Source organism: Leptomonas pyrrhocoris (genome assembly GCF_001293395.1).
Source record: "Leptomonas pyrrhocoris isolate H10 chromosome Unknown, whole genome shotgun sequence".
In the NCBI taxonomy this organism is placed as follows: domain Eukaryota; phylum Euglenozoa; class Kinetoplastea; order Trypanosomatida; family Trypanosomatidae; genus Leptomonas; species Leptomonas pyrrhocoris.
The window spans coordinates 366984-383361 of NW_015438365.1; the positions used below are offsets into that span (position 1 = coordinate 366984).

The 16378-nt window shown below is 55.2% G+C and overlaps 7 protein-coding genes across 11 annotated transcripts; all 7 read left to right on the top strand.

Moving 5' to 3' along the window:
• Window positions 1-348: 348 nt before the first annotated feature.
• Window positions 349-895, top strand: ABB37_05040 (hypothetical protein; the record flags this gene model as incomplete). Of its 2 annotated transcripts, none has more annotated exons than XM_015802935.1 (1): window positions 349-895. In XM_015802935.1, the coding sequence occupies exon 1, from the start codon at window positions 473-475 to the stop codon at window positions 893-895; it is 423 nt and encodes a 140-aa protein (XP_015658451.1). In that variant the 5' UTR covers window positions 349-472. The 2 variants fall into 2 exon arrangements, with proteins under 2 accessions (XP_015658451.1, XP_015658452.1); XM_015802936.1 differs by having other exon boundaries at window positions 425-895.
• Window positions 896-1521: 626 nt separating this feature from the next.
• On the top strand, window positions 1522-3803 carry ABB37_05041 (putative mitochondrial GPI anchor biosynthesis protein; the record flags this gene model as incomplete). Its single annotated transcript, XM_015802937.1, has 1 exon — window positions 1522-3803. Exon 1 carries the CDS (start codon window positions 1935-1937, stop codon window positions 3801-3803), a length of 1869 nt encoding a protein of 622 aa, XP_015658453.1. The 5' UTR covers window positions 1522-1934.
• A 361-nt stretch (window positions 3804-4164) lies between these two features.
• On the top strand, window positions 4165-5118 carry ABB37_05042 (putative mitochondrial hypothetical protein; the record flags this gene model as incomplete). The annotated part of the gene is made up of 1 exon (XM_015802938.1): window positions 4165-5118. The coding sequence occupies exon 1, from the start codon at window positions 4273-4275 to the stop codon at window positions 5116-5118; it is 846 nt and encodes a 281-aa protein (XP_015658454.1). The 5' UTR covers window positions 4165-4272.
• An 860-nt stretch (window positions 5119-5978) lies between these two features.
• Window positions 5979-7883, top strand: ABB37_05043 (hypothetical protein; the record flags this gene model as incomplete). The annotated part of the gene is made up of 1 exon (XM_015802939.1): window positions 5979-7883. One exon carries the CDS (start codon window positions 5979-5981, stop codon window positions 7881-7883), a length of 1905 nt encoding a protein of 634 aa, XP_015658455.1.
• Window positions 7884-9669: 1786 nt separating this feature from the next.
• Window positions 9670-11546, top strand: ABB37_05044 (putative mitochondrial protein phosphatase 2C; the record flags this gene model as incomplete). The annotated part of the gene is made up of 1 exon (XM_015802940.1): window positions 9670-11546. The coding sequence occupies exon 1, from the start codon at window positions 9780-9782 to the stop codon at window positions 11544-11546; it is 1767 nt and encodes a 588-aa protein (XP_015658456.1). The 5' UTR covers window positions 9670-9779.
• Window positions 11547-12046: 500 nt separating this feature from the next.
• On the top strand, window positions 12047-14614 carry ABB37_05045 (hypothetical protein; the record flags this gene model as incomplete). Of its 3 annotated transcripts, none has more annotated exons than XM_015802941.1 (1): window positions 12047-14614. In XM_015802941.1, the coding sequence occupies exon 1, from the start codon at window positions 12326-12328 to the stop codon at window positions 14612-14614; it is 2289 nt and encodes a 762-aa protein (XP_015658457.1). In that variant the 5' UTR covers window positions 12047-12325. The 3 variants fall into 3 exon arrangements, with proteins under 3 accessions (XP_015658457.1, XP_015658458.1, XP_015658459.1); XM_015802942.1 differs by having other exon boundaries at window positions 12053-14614; XM_015802943.1 differs by having other exon boundaries at window positions 12204-14614.
• A 657-nt stretch (window positions 14615-15271) lies between these two features.
• ABB37_05046 (putative mitochondrial 40S ribosomal protein S9) lies at window positions 15272-16123 on the top strand. 2 transcript variants are annotated; one of them, XM_015802944.1, is made up of 1 exon: window positions 15272-16123. In XM_015802944.1, the coding sequence occupies exon 1, from the start codon at window positions 15298-15300 to the stop codon at window positions 15868-15870; it is 573 nt and encodes a 190-aa protein (XP_015658460.1). In that variant the 5' UTR covers window positions 15272-15297; the 3' UTR covers window positions 15871-16123. The 2 variants fall into 2 exon arrangements, with proteins under 2 accessions (XP_015658460.1, XP_015658461.1); XM_015802945.1 differs by having other exon boundaries at window positions 15292-16123.
• Window positions 16124-16378: the final 255 nt, after the last annotated feature.

Genomic DNA, 16378 nt, shown 5'->3' on the forward strand with positions numbered 1-16378 from the left:
AAGTGGACACACACCTCGCTGTGGACCGCCACGGTGACACTTCAACCATCAAATACGGAATGACTCGTTGCATAGGATGAAGTGTTCCAAGACTGGTTCTTTGGTGTTGCGGTGGTCTTTTCATTCGCAACTCCTCTGTACGCCATTGCCTCACAGGAGTTCATCCACACAATGATTCAAACTTCTCTTTCTTTTTTCGTTTTTTTTTTTTCATTCTTTATCTCGCCTTCTTCTCCGGACTCTTACGCTATTTGTGGACCTGATCGCCAACGCTGTCCTCCTCACGTGTTGTTCTCGTGTCGTGATCTCGCAACTCCACTGTCGAACGGTACACTTTATGTATTTACTAGGTTTTGAGTCGGCAACTCGGTTTTCCCTTCTCCCCTCCCTTCCATTTTTTTCTTCTCTCTCTCTCTCTGCTTGCAGAGTCGTATTACGTACTGCGTTCAGACATCATTTTTTAGAGTTAGCCATGCGCCGTGCCACCTGCGCTGTGGCGGCGCACTACGCCAAGCCAGTCACCGCCCTCGCCTCCGTGCGCACCATCATCGCTGCCAAGGGTATTGTAGAAAACCGCATCACGAAGCATTACACCAACCGCACCGTGGAGGAGTCCAAGGCGGAGCGGGCGGAGAGCACCAAGAAGCTCCTGCACCCCAACCCACGCAACCGCAAGGATGAACTGAGTCACCTGACGCAGCAGTGCAGCTACGAGTACGTGCCGGAGTTTCAGCGGTGGGCCAATGATATGATGGCGGTGTATAGCGACCCGCAGGGCTACGGGCATGACATGGCCTATCACTACCACCGTATCTGGAAGGCGAAGAGCTTGACGCGCCGTGGTGTCGAAGACGGCAGCGGTGCGGTTGATATTTGCCGTGTCCATCCTCATTAACACACCCCTGCATAACCTGTATTCTGTTCTCGACACAACTTCGGCAAGTTGGTTCAAGTCTGCGATAAGCCTGTTTTGTGGTGTTGTTTTATGTAGTATCTGCTTTGTATCATCATTATCCCTTCTTGGTTTCCTTGTTTTACCTGTAACGTAGTATCCCTTAAAAAGGTGAAAAAGTAGACGACCGTTTAGTCTTCGAATCGTTGTAGTTGAGATTCGATAGGATGTTTTCCGCTATTTTAGGAGGCGCTCAGGGTATGCTCGCTTTTTTGTTCCTATTGTTTTGCTGTGGGAGCATCGTTCCTGTTCCTTGTCTTCTCGACGGCGATGTTCCTTGGGGATCGCACGCTCCTGGCTCTCAAAGACGAAAAAGACAAGAAATCAGTTCATCTCAACGAGGGTTCACAGACGCCGTGCGACTCCAACAAAGGATGAAAGGGGAGAAAACTCTGATCATAATTTACGGAATAAAAGACGCATCTTCACAAACACTAGAGATGCCCGGTGGCACAGAACACCTCTGCTTTTCATCTGCCAAGACTGCATTGTGATGGAGCGCGTGCTCGACCTTTCTTTTTCTTTTTATTCCATTTACCCTTTTCTTCTTCCTTCGCTGTCATTGTCGCAGTCAACAGCATTGCCCTATCAATCAACGGGTGTTTTCCACTAAAATAGACGTTGGAGGTTGGCAGAAAGCGCATTTCAATCGAATCGCCATCCTTATCGAGACCGTCGTCGCCACCCTCACCTGTTGAACAATCACCACACAAGAAACGAAGTAGCTCTTTTTTTTTGGTTTTCCGGTGTTTTGGCGGTCACGTTCTCTTCTTCACAATCTTCTTCAATTTGTAGTGTCTCTCTTTTAGAATTAAAGCGAAAAGATGCTGAGAACCCTTTGAAGTGTATTTCGGCTCCTCATACTTACTCCACGCATCTCGCCCTCTTGGTGATTAGAACAATAAAAGCTCCGTCAAGACGGTTTTTATAAATATATTTCTCCTCTCTTTTGTGTAGCCAGTTTTTGTTGCTGTGTTCGTTGATGGACGTTCTGTGCTGGTTTAGTCACTTTCCTCGGCCTCTATGGTCGTGGAAACTGCTCACCGCCCTCTTCCTCTACCGCCTTCTGCTGTGTCTCACCGTGCGCACCGCCGAGTCGCCGGACGAGTGGTGGCAGAGCGAAGAGGTGGCCTACTTCATGGTGTTTGGCCGTGGGCACCTGACGTGGGAGTGGGAGGAGGGGATTCGGTCCTACGTCTTTCCTTTACTCTTCGCCGCTCCGCTCTTTCTGTTGAAATGGACGGGAATAGACTCCGCGTGGACGGTGTGGGCTTCCAGCCGCTGCGTGCAATCCCTGCTTTTCTTCGCGCACGACTGCGCTATGCTGGCGTTGGCGCAGCGCCTCGACTACCTCGTCCACAAGGCCAAAAAAAATCCTTCTGCAGTGGCCAAGACGACCCACACCGTCGCATCGCGATCACCGACGATCGCCTCCGTCACCCTTGCAATTCTCGTAGTGGAGTGGTTTCTGAACTACGACGGTGTGCGGTGCTACTCGAACGTGGCGGAGTCACTCTTTTTCCTCCTCGCGCTCTATCACCAAACCTACAAAGGGTTCCTGTTCTGGGCCGGGGTAGCGTGTGCGATGCGTGTGACGGCGGCCTTCGCGCTGCTGCCTATCTTTGCCTTTCACGCCTACCAGACCTGTCGCCAGAAGGGTCTCACGCGTGGCGTCTTCTACCTGTTGCTCATCACTTTCGGCATGGGACTTGGGATTGGCCTCGCGGTGTGCGCTGTGGACTTTGTGTTCTACAGACGCGTTGTCATTACCCCGCTGCGGTTTCTCCGGTTTAACATACTGATGGATGTGAGCAGGTACTACGGGGTGCAGCCAGCTTACTGGTACGTGGCTCTCCTGCCCGTCCTGACGGCTCCGTTTTCGATCTTTTTGTTGTGGTGGCCGAGTGCGTGGAGTCGACTGCCGAGTGAAAATGCGAGTCGGCCCAGCACCGGTGGGGCACCTACTTTCCTCAGCGGTGGCGCTGCTGCCGCTGCTGCTGCTGCTGCTACATCGTCGGTCGCGTTCGCTCGTCCGCGTCCCGTGCGGCGCGAAATTCGCCGCTGGGCCATTGTGGCGGCGTTTACGCTGCTCTGCCACAGCGCCGTCGCACACAAGGAGATGCGCTTTGTTTACCTGTTGCTTCCTTTGGTGTTGCTTTTTTCGAGTGTGGTGGTGGCGATGGGCTGCACGACGATGCCGCCGCCGTTGGCCCCTCGCCTGAACTGGTACGGCCTTCGCGTCCCCAGCGCCTCCACCACTCGGCGGCTCTTCAGCGCGTTCTGGTTTGTCAGCGCGTTTCTGCTGCTCTGTGCGCTCTACGGCTATCGCCGTGGTGGGCCGACCATGTTTCGTGAGCTGCGCAATGCCCCAGGGCACTTTCGCCATTTGGAGGTGCTCACGCACTGCTACGCCACACCTGGCTACGCACACGTGCACGGTAAAGTGGATGTGCTGGAGTGGGTGGACTGTCCCATGAAGTTGGACCCGCAGACGCTGGTACGTGAGGTGACACAGGACCGCCTCTTCACGGAGCAGCCGAAGTCCTACGCACTGTGGCGCTACTTGCGAAGGCGGTCGCCTCTGACTTTTAGCGCGATGCGTGCGGGGAAGGAAGACGGGAAGCTTTCCGAGGAGGTGTGGTGGCGAGAAGTGCAGCGCCTGATGCCGGCCGACGTGGCTCCTGCGCTGCCCGGTGGACTCATTCTCTTTCACAACGCGGCGAAGAAGCTGGAGGGTGAGTTGCTGGTCCCCATGGGGTACCGCCTGGACAAGGTGGTGGCACACGCCCCGTACAGCTTCGAGCCGAACGAAGACAGGACCATTGAGCTCTGGGTGCGTGACGCTGCTTAGCGCCTCCTGTAGGTTATTCTTGTTTTGTTTTGTTTTCACTGAGCGCTGAGACTTCTTACAGTGTTAACGCACGTATCTGCTTCAAACGCCCGGGAAGCGCGATTGCATGGTGGCGACGAGGGGAGAAAGCAAAAAACAAATCTTCTAGCGAGCTCCTACTGCGTCCATAGGAAGGTGTTGGTGCTGCTGCGCTGCGGCCACACCGTGTGGTCCTTTAAGCCTGTTGTTGAAAGGAGCGCCAAACAAAGACACATGAACGAGACCGCTGGGCAAACTTCACTTTTTCCCTGCTGGTTTGGCTTCGCTGTTGACCTCTTCGTACCTTTTCCTCCTTTTTTTTTTGCTTTGTCGTCTTTCCACCAGCCACACCTCGAATAGCAATAAGAATTGGAAGCCTACAAGCAGTTACCTTTTTTCCCTTTCCTCTTTCATTGAATAGCGTATTCATTAAAGACCCGGCAAAGTGAAGATGGCCACTCCTGCGTCTTCAGCTTCCTCCTCCGCGTCTGGCTCGTCAATTCGTCAGCGCATGCCAGACGGCATCGCCGCAGCCTTCGCAGAATTCTTCCAAAAGGCCGAGGACGACGACGTCGTGTGCGCCTTCGGTCCAGATTACTTCCGCGGCGCCTCCGTCGGCGCCTTCGGTGGTTGCCTCTTCACGACTTCGCTGTGCTGGTACACGTTCCGCCTGCTCAAGGCCGATCAGCGCGAGGTAGACTTCCTGGCTGGCCTGCGCCGCGGCCAGCGCAACCGCCACTTTTCCGCGTGGACCATTCTACGCGGGCTTCGCACGCAGCCGATGCTGACGGTCGGCTGCTTGGCACTGGCTGCTACATCGACGATGAAGTGCGTGAAGTGCTACCTGGCGAGTCGACGCTGCCGCGAGTTCTACCACGACGACATGGAGTTCGCGATGCTGCAGGCGCAAAGCGACGACGATCCGAAGGCGGCGGCGCTGCTGGAGGCGATGAAGCGGGAGGCGGTGACGGTGCGCACGCAGATTTCGCCGTTGGCGGTGAAGAGCGCTGCGGTGTCGGAGCTGCACAAAATGCCCCCCTCTTCTTCTTCTGTTGTTTCCTCTCCTGTGGAAGTTGAAGCGGCATCCGTATCGTCTCCCAGCGCCGGGGCGTCGGTGCAGGAGCTGTTGAAGGCCCACGGCGCGGAGAAACCGAATATTTACCCGTCGAAGCTCATTCACCGCTGTCCCACCTTCGCGGACGGCGTCGCCGTGGCACTTTTGGGCTCGGTGATGGACTGCTATCTGCCGCAGAAGTCGGTGCAGAAGTACTACAACATGCACGTTGGTCTGTGGTAAGGAAGAGGAGGGGAGAGCTCATTACCGTAGCTTGTCTTGTCAATGGGGATGTATTTTTCGAGTTTCAGCAGTCTCTCTTTGTTCACATCATTGAATCAGTGGTAACATGAGAATATATATATTTTTTCGTCCAGCTTCCGGAATAAACCAAAAGGCGTGTCGATGAGCGCGTCTTCGGATTGTTCTGGTAATGAATCTGCAGTGTCGTAGCATTCGTTGGTGGGGGTCTGCCACACATTTAGTAAAGCAACAACGCAATGAATTTGAGGGGCTGATTTGCGTGTTTGCCGCAATCTGCCGCCACGACTGTTGTTCGCGTACGTATCGAAGCAATCGTTGACACTCTTTTCAGTTGCTGAAAGGAAGATCAATGAAAAGTGCTGTCTTGGTCGTCTAGCGTTGATGCCCACCACTGTTTGCTCTGTCAGCTTTATTGGATCCACTCCTATGCGAAGTTCTTCCTGTTTTCTGTCACTCAATATTTCTGACACGGTCATTTACTGCGCCCCCTTTTTTTGTGGACCACTACTCGCTCTCTTTCTTTCTTCGGATGTTCTTGTTGTCACCGCGCCCACTCACACAAAAAACGCTCGCGTCCTTGCATGCCCACATTCCGGGCTTCATGCTACTCAACTTCCGTTTCCGAACCGCTTCCTGCCTCTCGCAAAGAGGGTTTCCTCTAAAGGTGCTTTTCTTTTGCTTGTTTGACAACGTCAACTTTCCGTTCATTCTTTCATCTTTGTTTTTTGTTTTCACTCTTCTTGGTACGAGACTGAAATCTTTGAGATTGAACAGCAAGGCCGCTCCACGGTCTTTGAAAGGACGACAGAGAGAGACGTTCACACACGCAACCGTGCGTGATGGAGAACTCCCGCGTATCGCCAGCGTCGGCGCCACCAGGCGTTCCACTGGCGACTACTGCGGCGCCTCCGTCCAGCATACGTGGCCGCCGCCTCAGTCAGCCGAGCTCCAGCTCGTCTGCCAACGCGACCACGTCGGAGCACCAAAACACATCGCCGTCGCCGCGAGAGATACTCGGCGCCGACTTCTCCCTCACCAGCAACCGCGCTGGTGGAGACAATTCAGCCTTCAACTCGTGGGACGCCCCCGCTGATAACTCAAATCTGACCTTCTCCCAGGTGTCGCCGTCTGCGGGGCTGCAGCAGGTACTGGGAGGGTCAGCGAAAGCGCCGGCCTCGCCTGATATGGACAGCGACGCCGTGCAGGACGACACGTCACTGCTGTGGACCAAAATGCAGCCGCACCGACGTGGCGAGCCCGCCGTGAAGTTTGCCGCCTTCGGCCACGGTAGTCAAACGATGGAGTCGCAGCACAATGAAAGCAACAAGCAACACTCCGCCTCGTGGCACCCGCAGGGCTTGTTCGGTGCCGCGTTAGAACGTTTTCAGTCGCGCGAGGCCGCACCGGATCTTAACGCCGCGACCTCGTCAATGGATGGGACAATGCTCGGGATCGAAGTGCCCGATGACTTGTCGGCCGATAAGTCTCTCAGCACCCGCCGCCTCATCTCCGGGCCGTCGGTGCACGCCATTCAGTTCGACACGGACTTCGGCGGTATCGTGACACCTTTCATGTCCATCTCCTCTCTCGGAATTTCGCGACAAAGCATGTCCTGTCCCCTTCTGTCGGTGGCTCAGTTATCGGCCGGGTCGATGCCGGTGTCCACCAACTCCTACGAGCGCGACCCGCCCGTGCAGAACGCCGCCGCGATACCTACCGCCACCGGCACCGAGGCGCGGCACGCCCCACCGCCACCGTCGTTGAGCCCGTCGCCGTCACACAACAATGAGACGGTGCCGGCTGTCCACGCTGAGCCGACGCGCAGCACGCGCTCGCCCCACGTCGTGTCCCCTCCACGAGACGCAGACGGGGCGCGGCGGCTCTCATCGGCCATGTCTCCCAGCGCTGAGACGGCACCCGGACGAGCGGCGCGGTCGTTCCGCACGACAATCTCCGCCATCGACGACGACGACAATGATGAGACGCCGCAGCCGAGCCGCGATTTTTTGATGGGTGCGGAGGTTGCGTCGCCGGCGTTTCAATCCACCGACGCGACCATCGCCATTCCGGCCGTCTCCACCACCGGCGCCTTCGAGTCCCGTCTGCATCCGCATGTGGAGTTGCCGCTTTTAGCGGAGGAGAAGGCAAGAGCCACGATCGAGTACGCCGAGGCCGCGGAGTTGAAGAAGCTGCGCAGTCTTCAAAAGCCGGGGGTCGTCTTGAAAGGCAGCAAGGACCGCGCCGTACAGCTACGGAACACCCAATACGCGGGAGGTAGTCCTCTGCGGCAGCTGGATGCGGAGGAAAAGGAGCAGCAGCACAGTCCCAGGGGTTCTTGCGTGCGCTCGGCAGATGAGAGGCACGAACTCCGTGAAAAACAGCATTCGCCGCCCACTCTGCCGCAGTTTCCGATGCCGTTCGCGAATGGAGAGCGAACCCTTGTAGGCATGCTGTCCTCGAAGCGGCGAGCGTCCGACACAGCATCGGAGGCACGACGAAAGACCTACGATCTTCCTTCCTTTACTGCCTCGTCGCCCGGCCCTGCACCGCCACTGCCTCGGCTGGCATCTCCTCGGCTGTCCGCGGAGCTCCAACTTTCTGCGCCGCAGCTGCCGCTGGACAGCACAAAAAATGCGGACGTGTCGTCCGAAAGCCGCCGTCAACGCGAGCTGAAGCTTCGGACGCCTTTGCAGAACAATGCGTGGAGGCAAGACGTTGCCTCTCAGAAGTTCTCTGACTTTTAAGGAGACGATTCTACTACATTATTGTTTTGTTGCCATTGCTTTTTTTTTCATTTTGGTTGGTGTTTTTATTTCGATTGACTACTTAAAAAAACTATATATTTTCCTTTTTTCCTGACAACTCGTCAACTGCATTTGTGTCTCTCTTGCATTGTCCGCTCTCTTCTTTTTCCCCCTTGTCTTCTTCTTTTCCTTCTGGCTTGCCAAGAGCTGTAATATTAGTTGTTTTGTGTTTTCTGGTTTTCTTAAGGGCTTCGTTTTTATTACTTCCAAAACATCAATTCGTTTTTCTTTCTTTTTTCCGGTTCCATATAAACACTCACCTTTCATTTTGTTATCATGCTCTTTATATATATATATATATATATGTGTTCAACTGACGGATAGGCGTTGACTATTTTCTTGGGAAGGTATGCAGCTTAAACACAACTAATGGAATATAACAGTAAGAAGGGAGTATTTGCCATGGGCTTCTGCGCCGCCTGCTCTGTTTCCTTGTTGTACATCTTTTTCGGGGTTGGCGAGCGGTTCGTTGAAAGTTTTCCGTTGTCGTTGTTCGTGCTTTTCTCTCTTTTTTTTTTTCATGCCTTTGCTCTGCACCGTAAGCATTCACCGCATCTCTCGCATACATGAAACCCTCTCCTCTTAACCATCTTTGTTCCTGTCTTTTTCGTTTCTTTCTTTTCATCACCTTAACTCGTTGGAGTCTCGAGGTCTTTTTTTTTGTCGTGGCTTAACCGTCGCTCCACTCGTAACTGAATTCCCCCGTTTTCTGGTGTTTTATTCTTCGTATACGTCGCTGCATGACGTGAATGGAGTGCGTCTCAAAAGAACATCTTTTTCATTTTGATATATATATATGTTCTCCGTCCCTCTTATCTCAGCTATTCGCCATTATGCCTCCGGTTGATGGAAGCATGTACCTCTCCGGTGTTTTTCGTTAGGTCTCTGCACCCGTGTTCTGTTTTGTTTTGTTTTGGTACGTGTGCCAATGAGCTTCCCCCCGTTTTTTCTTTAATGTGGTTGTTCCTTTTTCTTCTCGCCTCCCTCGTCGATGTACGTATGACGTGCGTGACGCGAAACTGGTTCTTTTTGTTGTTGGTGCTTCTCATTCAGTTCAGTTAGCTCTCCTTTTCTCTCTTCACTGGGTGGTAACGGGTCTGAATGAGTCAGTCATTCCCCTTTCTTTCTTTTTATAGTGCATGTGCGTGTGTGTCTGTCTGTATTGATGGAACCAGTTGTTTTTATTCCTTCCGTTTTTGCTACCCCGCTTTTGCTTTTCACACCGCTTGCACTCTCTCATTTTTTCTTATTCCGCTTGTCTGGCGGTTTTACATATATATATATATTCTACTTCTGTTTTGGAATGCGAACACTAACTTAACGATTAACGGGGCTTCACCGTAGGCTCCTTCAATAACCTAATGTGTATGTTATGAAGCACTAGAACCAAAAGAAAACTATAATAAAAAAGAGAAAACCGTACGAAGCCGTCGTCTTTGGCGCATCAGTCACAACGGAGAAACGAAGAGCCGGCTTTTGAGGGGGCTCGTACACTTGATGAAACACTTCTTCTCAAACCTGATCCACGCTGCGCCGCTGCATCGTCTGTAGAATGAAGGCGTGACGGGACCCTTACAACTTGACTCGTTCATGGAAGAGCTTTTTTTTTTTTCGCAGAGAACGGTGAGCATCTGTGTCACGTTATTCTACGCATGGCTGTGTGACGCTTGCTCTCCATTTCTGCCCCTGATGTTCTTTCTTCTTTTTGTTTTGTACGGAAACTGATAGTTGCGCTCCTCTTCGTTTCTCTGCGTCTCCGTGAAGTGACACGGAAAAACGGAAAGGAGCAGGCTGCGTGGAGGGACGACTACGCACGGCAGCAGCGCACATACGATCATGAAGTCTTTTCCCCTCCAGCACAAAAAAGTGCAGCGTCTGACGATGCCGTACATGCACGTCGGTACCTGCGAGATCATGAACCTCGCCACAAGCTACAACATGGATTCCTTTAACGTCTTCAATCGCAAAAATGTGACATTTTACGACAAGCAACGCAACACCGCGTCGTCAAGCTCGGCGTCTGCAGGTGCGCTGGCACCAAGTTTTTTTGGCGAGATGGTGGGCGGCGGCTTACTGGACAGTTACGCCGGCCGCGACGCGTCTACCTTCATCAGCAACTACCTCTCCCGTGCGCTCAGCATGCACACCGTCATCCCGGCCGAGCTGCGCGCGCTGCGCAAGGAGGATCCGGCAAACCCGTTGCTGGACCTCATGATGGCCGGCCTGCGGCGGCGCAGCGGCATGGGCGTGGCGGACTTCACGAGCGTGATGTCCGAGTGGGACTTCCAGCAGTACGCCATGTACGCGGACTCAGCCTTCTTCAATGCGTGCCACGTCCATCGGCGTGCTTCGGACGCACATCAAGAGGAGAAAGCGCACTTCACGAGTTCAGCCAGAAGGGACACACTAGAAGGGAGAGGAGGAGGAGACAACAGCGGTGATCAAGAGCACGCGTCGATTCCCGCCGAAGAGACGGGCTGCCGCGGCGTGTGGTTCAACGCCACAGTGGTGCCAATGTCTGTGGAAGTGCAGCAACGCCGCGTCCTCGCCGAACAACGCCAGCAGCTGGCCCCTCCTCCACAGAAAACGTTGCTGTCCGCAGAGGCGGCAGAGGAACGACAGGTGCAGCTGCTTTTGGCACAAGCACCCTACTGCCTGGACGTGACGGTGGGGGCCGTGGGTAACTCGCGCGCCTTCGGGGTGGCGCGAAACCCTTTGACGGAGGGCAGTCGCAGTCTGCTGGACCCGTCGCGTGAACGCACCGTCCCACTCAGTGTCGACCACAACCCCCTGCGTACCGCCGAGTACCGTCGCATCATTCAAGCCGGCGGTCAAGTCGACTCCGCGGTCGGCGACGTCATCGACGGCAACCCGTTTATGAACGTGTCCCGCAGCTTTGGTCACTGGTCCATGAAGAACAACGCACAGCGGTCGCCGGTGCAGCAGAAGATGATCGCGCTGCCCACCGTCAAGACGTGGCGAATGTTGGAGGGAGATGCGCTGGTGCTGTGCAACCACGCCGTATTTGAGACGCGACACCAGGAGGACAGCAGCATGGACGAGTTGGCGAAGCTTGTTGGGCGGGGTCTCTCCGCGGGGTTGCCGGTGGAGGCGATGGCCGCCTCGCTGTGCGACTTCGCCGTCCGATTCGGGTCGGAGCATTCGTTGCAGGTGATGGTGGCCGTGGCGACGAAGCCGGAGGACGGCGGTGCGGCAGCGAGCGGCCCGGAGTACCCCACGTTTGTGGAGTCGATCGAACCCGGGCCGCTCTACGTCGGCGCCTGTCTGCAGTTCCCCGAGCTGCAGCACGCCCTGGAGCTAGACTGCGCTCGCTGCGGCGTGACCTTGGCGACGTTGATCCGTGAGCGGTGGCGACGTGTGCGGGACCTGCTCCCGCTGCGGCACCGTCTATCACTTCTCCCTTTTTACGGCAAAGAGTGCGGTGTGCTGCAGCAGGTCATGGAGGAAGAGGCGAGCTTCTTTGCGGAGGACGCGCTGCAAAAGGCGACCGATCCGATGGACCCGCAGCTGGATGACGTCTTTCGGACATTAGCGAAGCGACTCAAGACCAGAGTGAAGCGAGGTGGAGTCGCACAGAACTGAGGGGTTTCTTCAGTAAAAGGGAAGAAGACATCAAGCCGGGTCTCTATTGGGTCTCGAAACGAGCACGTCGAAAGAAGCCTTAAGCGGCTTTTTTCCCCCTTCCGTCTCCCGTTCACATTGATGAGAGAAACAACCCTCCAAAAAGGTAACCTCTTTTCACGCACCCCAACTCTCATGAAGCCGGTCGCTCCTTCGAACTTTTCAGCCATTCGATGGGAATCGGACGCTCTTGCGAAATCCTTTTCGCTTCATAAAAGGCAACATCGCCTCCAGTGTAGTTGCACCACCGAAGTGAAAGTCGTAACCTGAAGAGGGTCTCGTGCTTGAAAACACGTGTGTCCCGTGAAATGCACAAGCTCAGATTTTGCTGAACGATAAAGAAGTCCTTGTACTCCTTCTCTCCTTCTACAATGTGCTGCGCTTGTCGAAACTCCCTTATCCATTGATGTCCTTTCTTTTTCACATTGCCTTTAATGTCCCACGGCTTCAACGCCTCAACAAGGAAAAGGGAAAACGTGCATTCTTCAAACCCACTTTTTTACTACGGTGAGCTGGATGAGCCACCTCTCCGCATTCGGTCTAATTTATTTCTCTTCATTTACCGCGTTACTCGCTGGAAATCATTTATCGGTGCGCGCTTCGTGCATCAACGACAACAGCATCACAGAGGCAGAGCAAAGAGAAAAACAAAACGCCTGTGGAGGCGCGTTATCTTCAGCAACACCCTTAAAGAACCTTCAAACTCAAAGATCAGGAAAGGTAATAATAATAAAGAAACGATGAGCGGTGCATTCTCCGTACCTGTCTCTCCATCCGCCACCCAAAGCTCCAACTTGCTGCAGTACCGTGCGTTGTTTCAAGTCTTCACCTATGCGCGTGTGAAGAAGCAGTCGGCGGAGCCCCTGGCGCGGGATGCCATGACGGGCGGGGTAGTGGTGCCTTTTGTCCTCCCCTTCCGCACCGCGACCTCCGAAACACCCTACGCTGCCGTGGCCACGCCTTCTGCACAGCAAACCAAATTGACAGCCAGTCAGTCACAGCCGCAGACCATAACGGGCGAAGGAGAGTACGGTCATGTGTTGCTCCTCCCTTCCTCAAAATGTATCAGCACACTAGCGACACTGTTGGCAGACGGCTTCTTCAACATGTCACCTCTGTCGTCCACCGTCGAGAAGGTGCACGGCGCACCGCACCAGCACCGGTCCGAGTGCGAGGCGCGTGATCTTTTCACCCTGATCGAGCTTCTCTATCCGGACTGCTTTGTGGCGGAGGCCCTTCCCCGTGCGCTGCTGGCGCTACGCCGCGCGGAGTCGACCACGCCGCGTGCGTGGCAAAGCAGTTACTCAGCGACGCGTGCGGTCAGCCCTTCCAATTCTCCTCAAGCGGCTGTTTCGTTGTCGCGTGGTTGGAAAAGCCCGCCGGCGCAGGACGCACGTAACGGCGATGACGGCTTCGGTGGAGAAGAGGTAGCAGAGCCTGCACAATGTCTTCTGCCCTCCACCGATCCTCCGAGTAGCTTTCTCGTGGAGTCTCGCAGCGGATTGCCCGTGCCGCTCGCTGACGTGCACTCACCCACGAAGTCTTCCGTGTCAGAGCTGACGCTGGACCCTGCCCATCTGGCCAACTCGAGTGTTGCACCGGGAGCAGCAGTCCTGGCCGGCATGATGGTGCCCGAGGTGGACCCTGTGCCTCTGGCTGTAGAAGGCATGAACGATCTCCTGGCGTGTCGTCGATCACTTGCCACGGTGCTCCTCTCATCCCTCAACGAGGCCTTGCACGACGTGCAGTACCGCGAGCTTGAGCGTTCGCGGCCCACAGCGAAGGAAAGGGCAGTTCCACAGTCGTCCAGCGAGGCGGTTGCGCTGCGCATCTCGAGCGAAGTTCTCTTGACGGCAAAGATGTTGTTGATGAGCGTCATGGCAGCCTCGGAGGTGTGGCGCCGGCGGGCAGTGAAGGCGTATACAGACGCGGAGAAGAGCAACGAGGCAACTCCCGTGTCTCAGCTGCCGTCTCCGTATCTAGTTCTGCATGAACTGTTTGAACAAGACGAATCCATCGCAGCACAGTTTACGGCAATCCCCGTCGAGGAGTGGACGTGGGGTCGAGACAAGGAGAGCACTGCGCGGTGGTACGATCAGACCTTGGACCGCCTTCTGCAATCAACAGAGGCGGCGGGTGTCCACCTCGACGCGTTCCTGCAGTCCTCCAAAACCTTCTCCACACAGCAAGGGGAAGCCGTCTCGCACGCCCCCACTCTTCTTCTTCATCGCCCCTCCGATGGGCGACCCGCGGTGGAACTCAATTTGTCGTTCATGGACACTCTCAACTGCGCCGTGCCACTGCCAGCGATGCCGCTGCAGCTGGGCGAGGTGCAGCTGCTTCTGCACCCCCGCGTGGTGCGCGAAACGAAGGCGGGCGTGACTGTCTCGTCGCGCGGACACGAGCTGCTCTTCGACGCTGCCGCCAGCCCCACCGCGGACTTTCTTCAGTCCTGTGTGTCCTCTCCGTGTCCGTGGACGATGTTGCAGGAGTCAGGCGGCGAGCTGCCGGCGCACTTCCGGCACCGCTTTCACGAGTTTTCGCCAAGCGAGCGAAATATGATCAAGACGTTTCTTGAAGACTCGCATCTGCTTGGCGCATTCCTGGAGAAAAACGCACCGATGCTTGCGCGAGTCACGCTCTGGTGTGACGGGCAGTGGCCAACGTCAACCGCCGTGTCACGTAGTGGCAACACGGATCTAGGAGGAGATGCGTCTGCCGTTGTGGAGGCTGCGGCTACGAGCGGTGGTGGCAGCGATCTGGCAGCGGAGATCAAAGATGCCGTGATGTTTCGCCGGCCGTTCAACGCCGCTGTCGGACGGTATGTACGCGAAATGGTGGTGCTGAACGGCTTCGACCAAGATACGCTGGAGCGTTGGATCTGCCACATTTGCCGCAACGTCGCCTGTGATGACGCCTTCCCCGCCCACAAGGCGGTGTTCGCGGCGCTGGTGAAGTTTGCGGCACTGCAATGCAAGTGGACATGGACGTCTGCGGTGGATGAACTGCAAAAGCAGTATTTGCCGTGAGGCTTGAGGCGGAGGGGAACAAGAGTGGTGACGCTAAGAGAACGAGTCAGCTGTGGTGCCGATGCTCTGTTTTTTTTTTATTCCCAATCAGCGTCGTTGCATCTTTGCCGTTCTTTCATTCATTATTATTTTTTCTTTCTCTCCCCAACTCTGCTTGTTGAACTGCGCTTCAACTTTCCTCAGAAGTTACGCCCCCCCCTCCCCCTCAAACGCGACGGCTTTCTCTTCCTTCGTAATTTGTACCGACATCTCGCTTCTCTTCTTGTTCTTTCCCTGGAGGGTGCGTGCTGCGTTTTCGCTACACCGCGGCAACGGCAAGGAAAACTGCAAAATCGATGAGGCATGCGAGCACCTTTTCTTTTCTTCATTTCGTAACGAGAAAGGTAAACTGAATACCGAGCTTTTTTTTTTTGGAAAGAGCAGCTTTTCACGATGAAGCGGTGTGTCCCGTACGTACTTTGCCGAGAATGAAACGGTGACGAATGAAGAAGTGAAGCTTCTGCGATGAAAAGAAAAACGTACGCCACCGCGCTCTCTAACCTCGTTTGAGTGACGGCTATAATTCTCGCAAACCACTATCTTCTTTCGCGTCTTTCCCTCCCCCTCTCTCTTTTTTTTTTGACCGATCATCCTCGTCTCCACTGCCCCACCGCATGCAGTTCCCTGTCGGATAACGTAGAGTCATGCGTAACTACAACAACTTCAACCGCGTGTGGAAGGCCCCGCGCCGCCCGTTCGAGAAGGAGCGTCTCGACCGCGAGATGAAGCTTTGCGGCCAGTACGGTCTGCGCTGCAAGCGTGAGATCTGGCGCGTGAACATGACGCTGTCGAAGATGCGCCGCACGGCCCGTCTGCTGCTGACGCTGCCGGAGACCCACCCCCGCCGCATGCTCGAGGGCTCCGCGATTATGCGCCGCTGCCACGAGTACGGCTTCCTCGACGAGGAGAAGGACAAGCTCGATTACGTGCTGTCGCTCACCGTGCCCGACATTCTCGAGCGCCGCCTGCAGACGATCGTCTTCAAGGCCGGTCTCGCCAAGTCGGTGCACCACGCGCGCGTGCTCATCCAGCAGCGCCACATCGCCGTCGCGAAGCAGATCGTGACGATCCCCTCCTTCATTGTGCGCGTGAACAGCGAGCGCCACATCGCGTTTGCTGATGCGTCGCCCTTCGGCAACGGTCGCGCCGGCCGCGTCAAGCGCGTGCGTGCCAAGGCCGCGAAGCGCCACGCCGCTGGCGGTGCCGACGAGGAGTAAGTCTTTCGCACGTGTGGATATACGTGTGGGGTGGGTACGTGTTAACGCAGCGGCGAGAGGCGACGGATATTCAGTGGCAAGGCCCCGAGCAGTTTTCTTCTCTGAGTAACGTTTACTCGTCCCTCAGCTGTTTCATGGGTTTGCGTTGTTGTATTGAAGCTGCCGTCCTGCCTGCGACCTCCGACATTCCTCGCAACAATCCTGTTCTTTTATTGATTTTTTACATTTCATTTTCCTGCAAAAGACAAACAAGTAGGCTTCTATGTTCATACAAACGAAAGCACCTTTCGTTGCTTTTTTTGTTCCAACTACGGCGGAATTCATGTGGGTGTTCTCCATCTTGCGGTTGATGAGGAGATAAAAACCTGCCCCTCGCCTGTTTTTTGTTAGGAATCACCTACGGTGCTTCGAGTGATCTCTAGCTCCACGCCAGCTAAACGCAATCAATTACAGGTCTCTCTTTCTTGAGTTTTCACTTCTCACTTGCACCTCCGGGACACAACTGGCA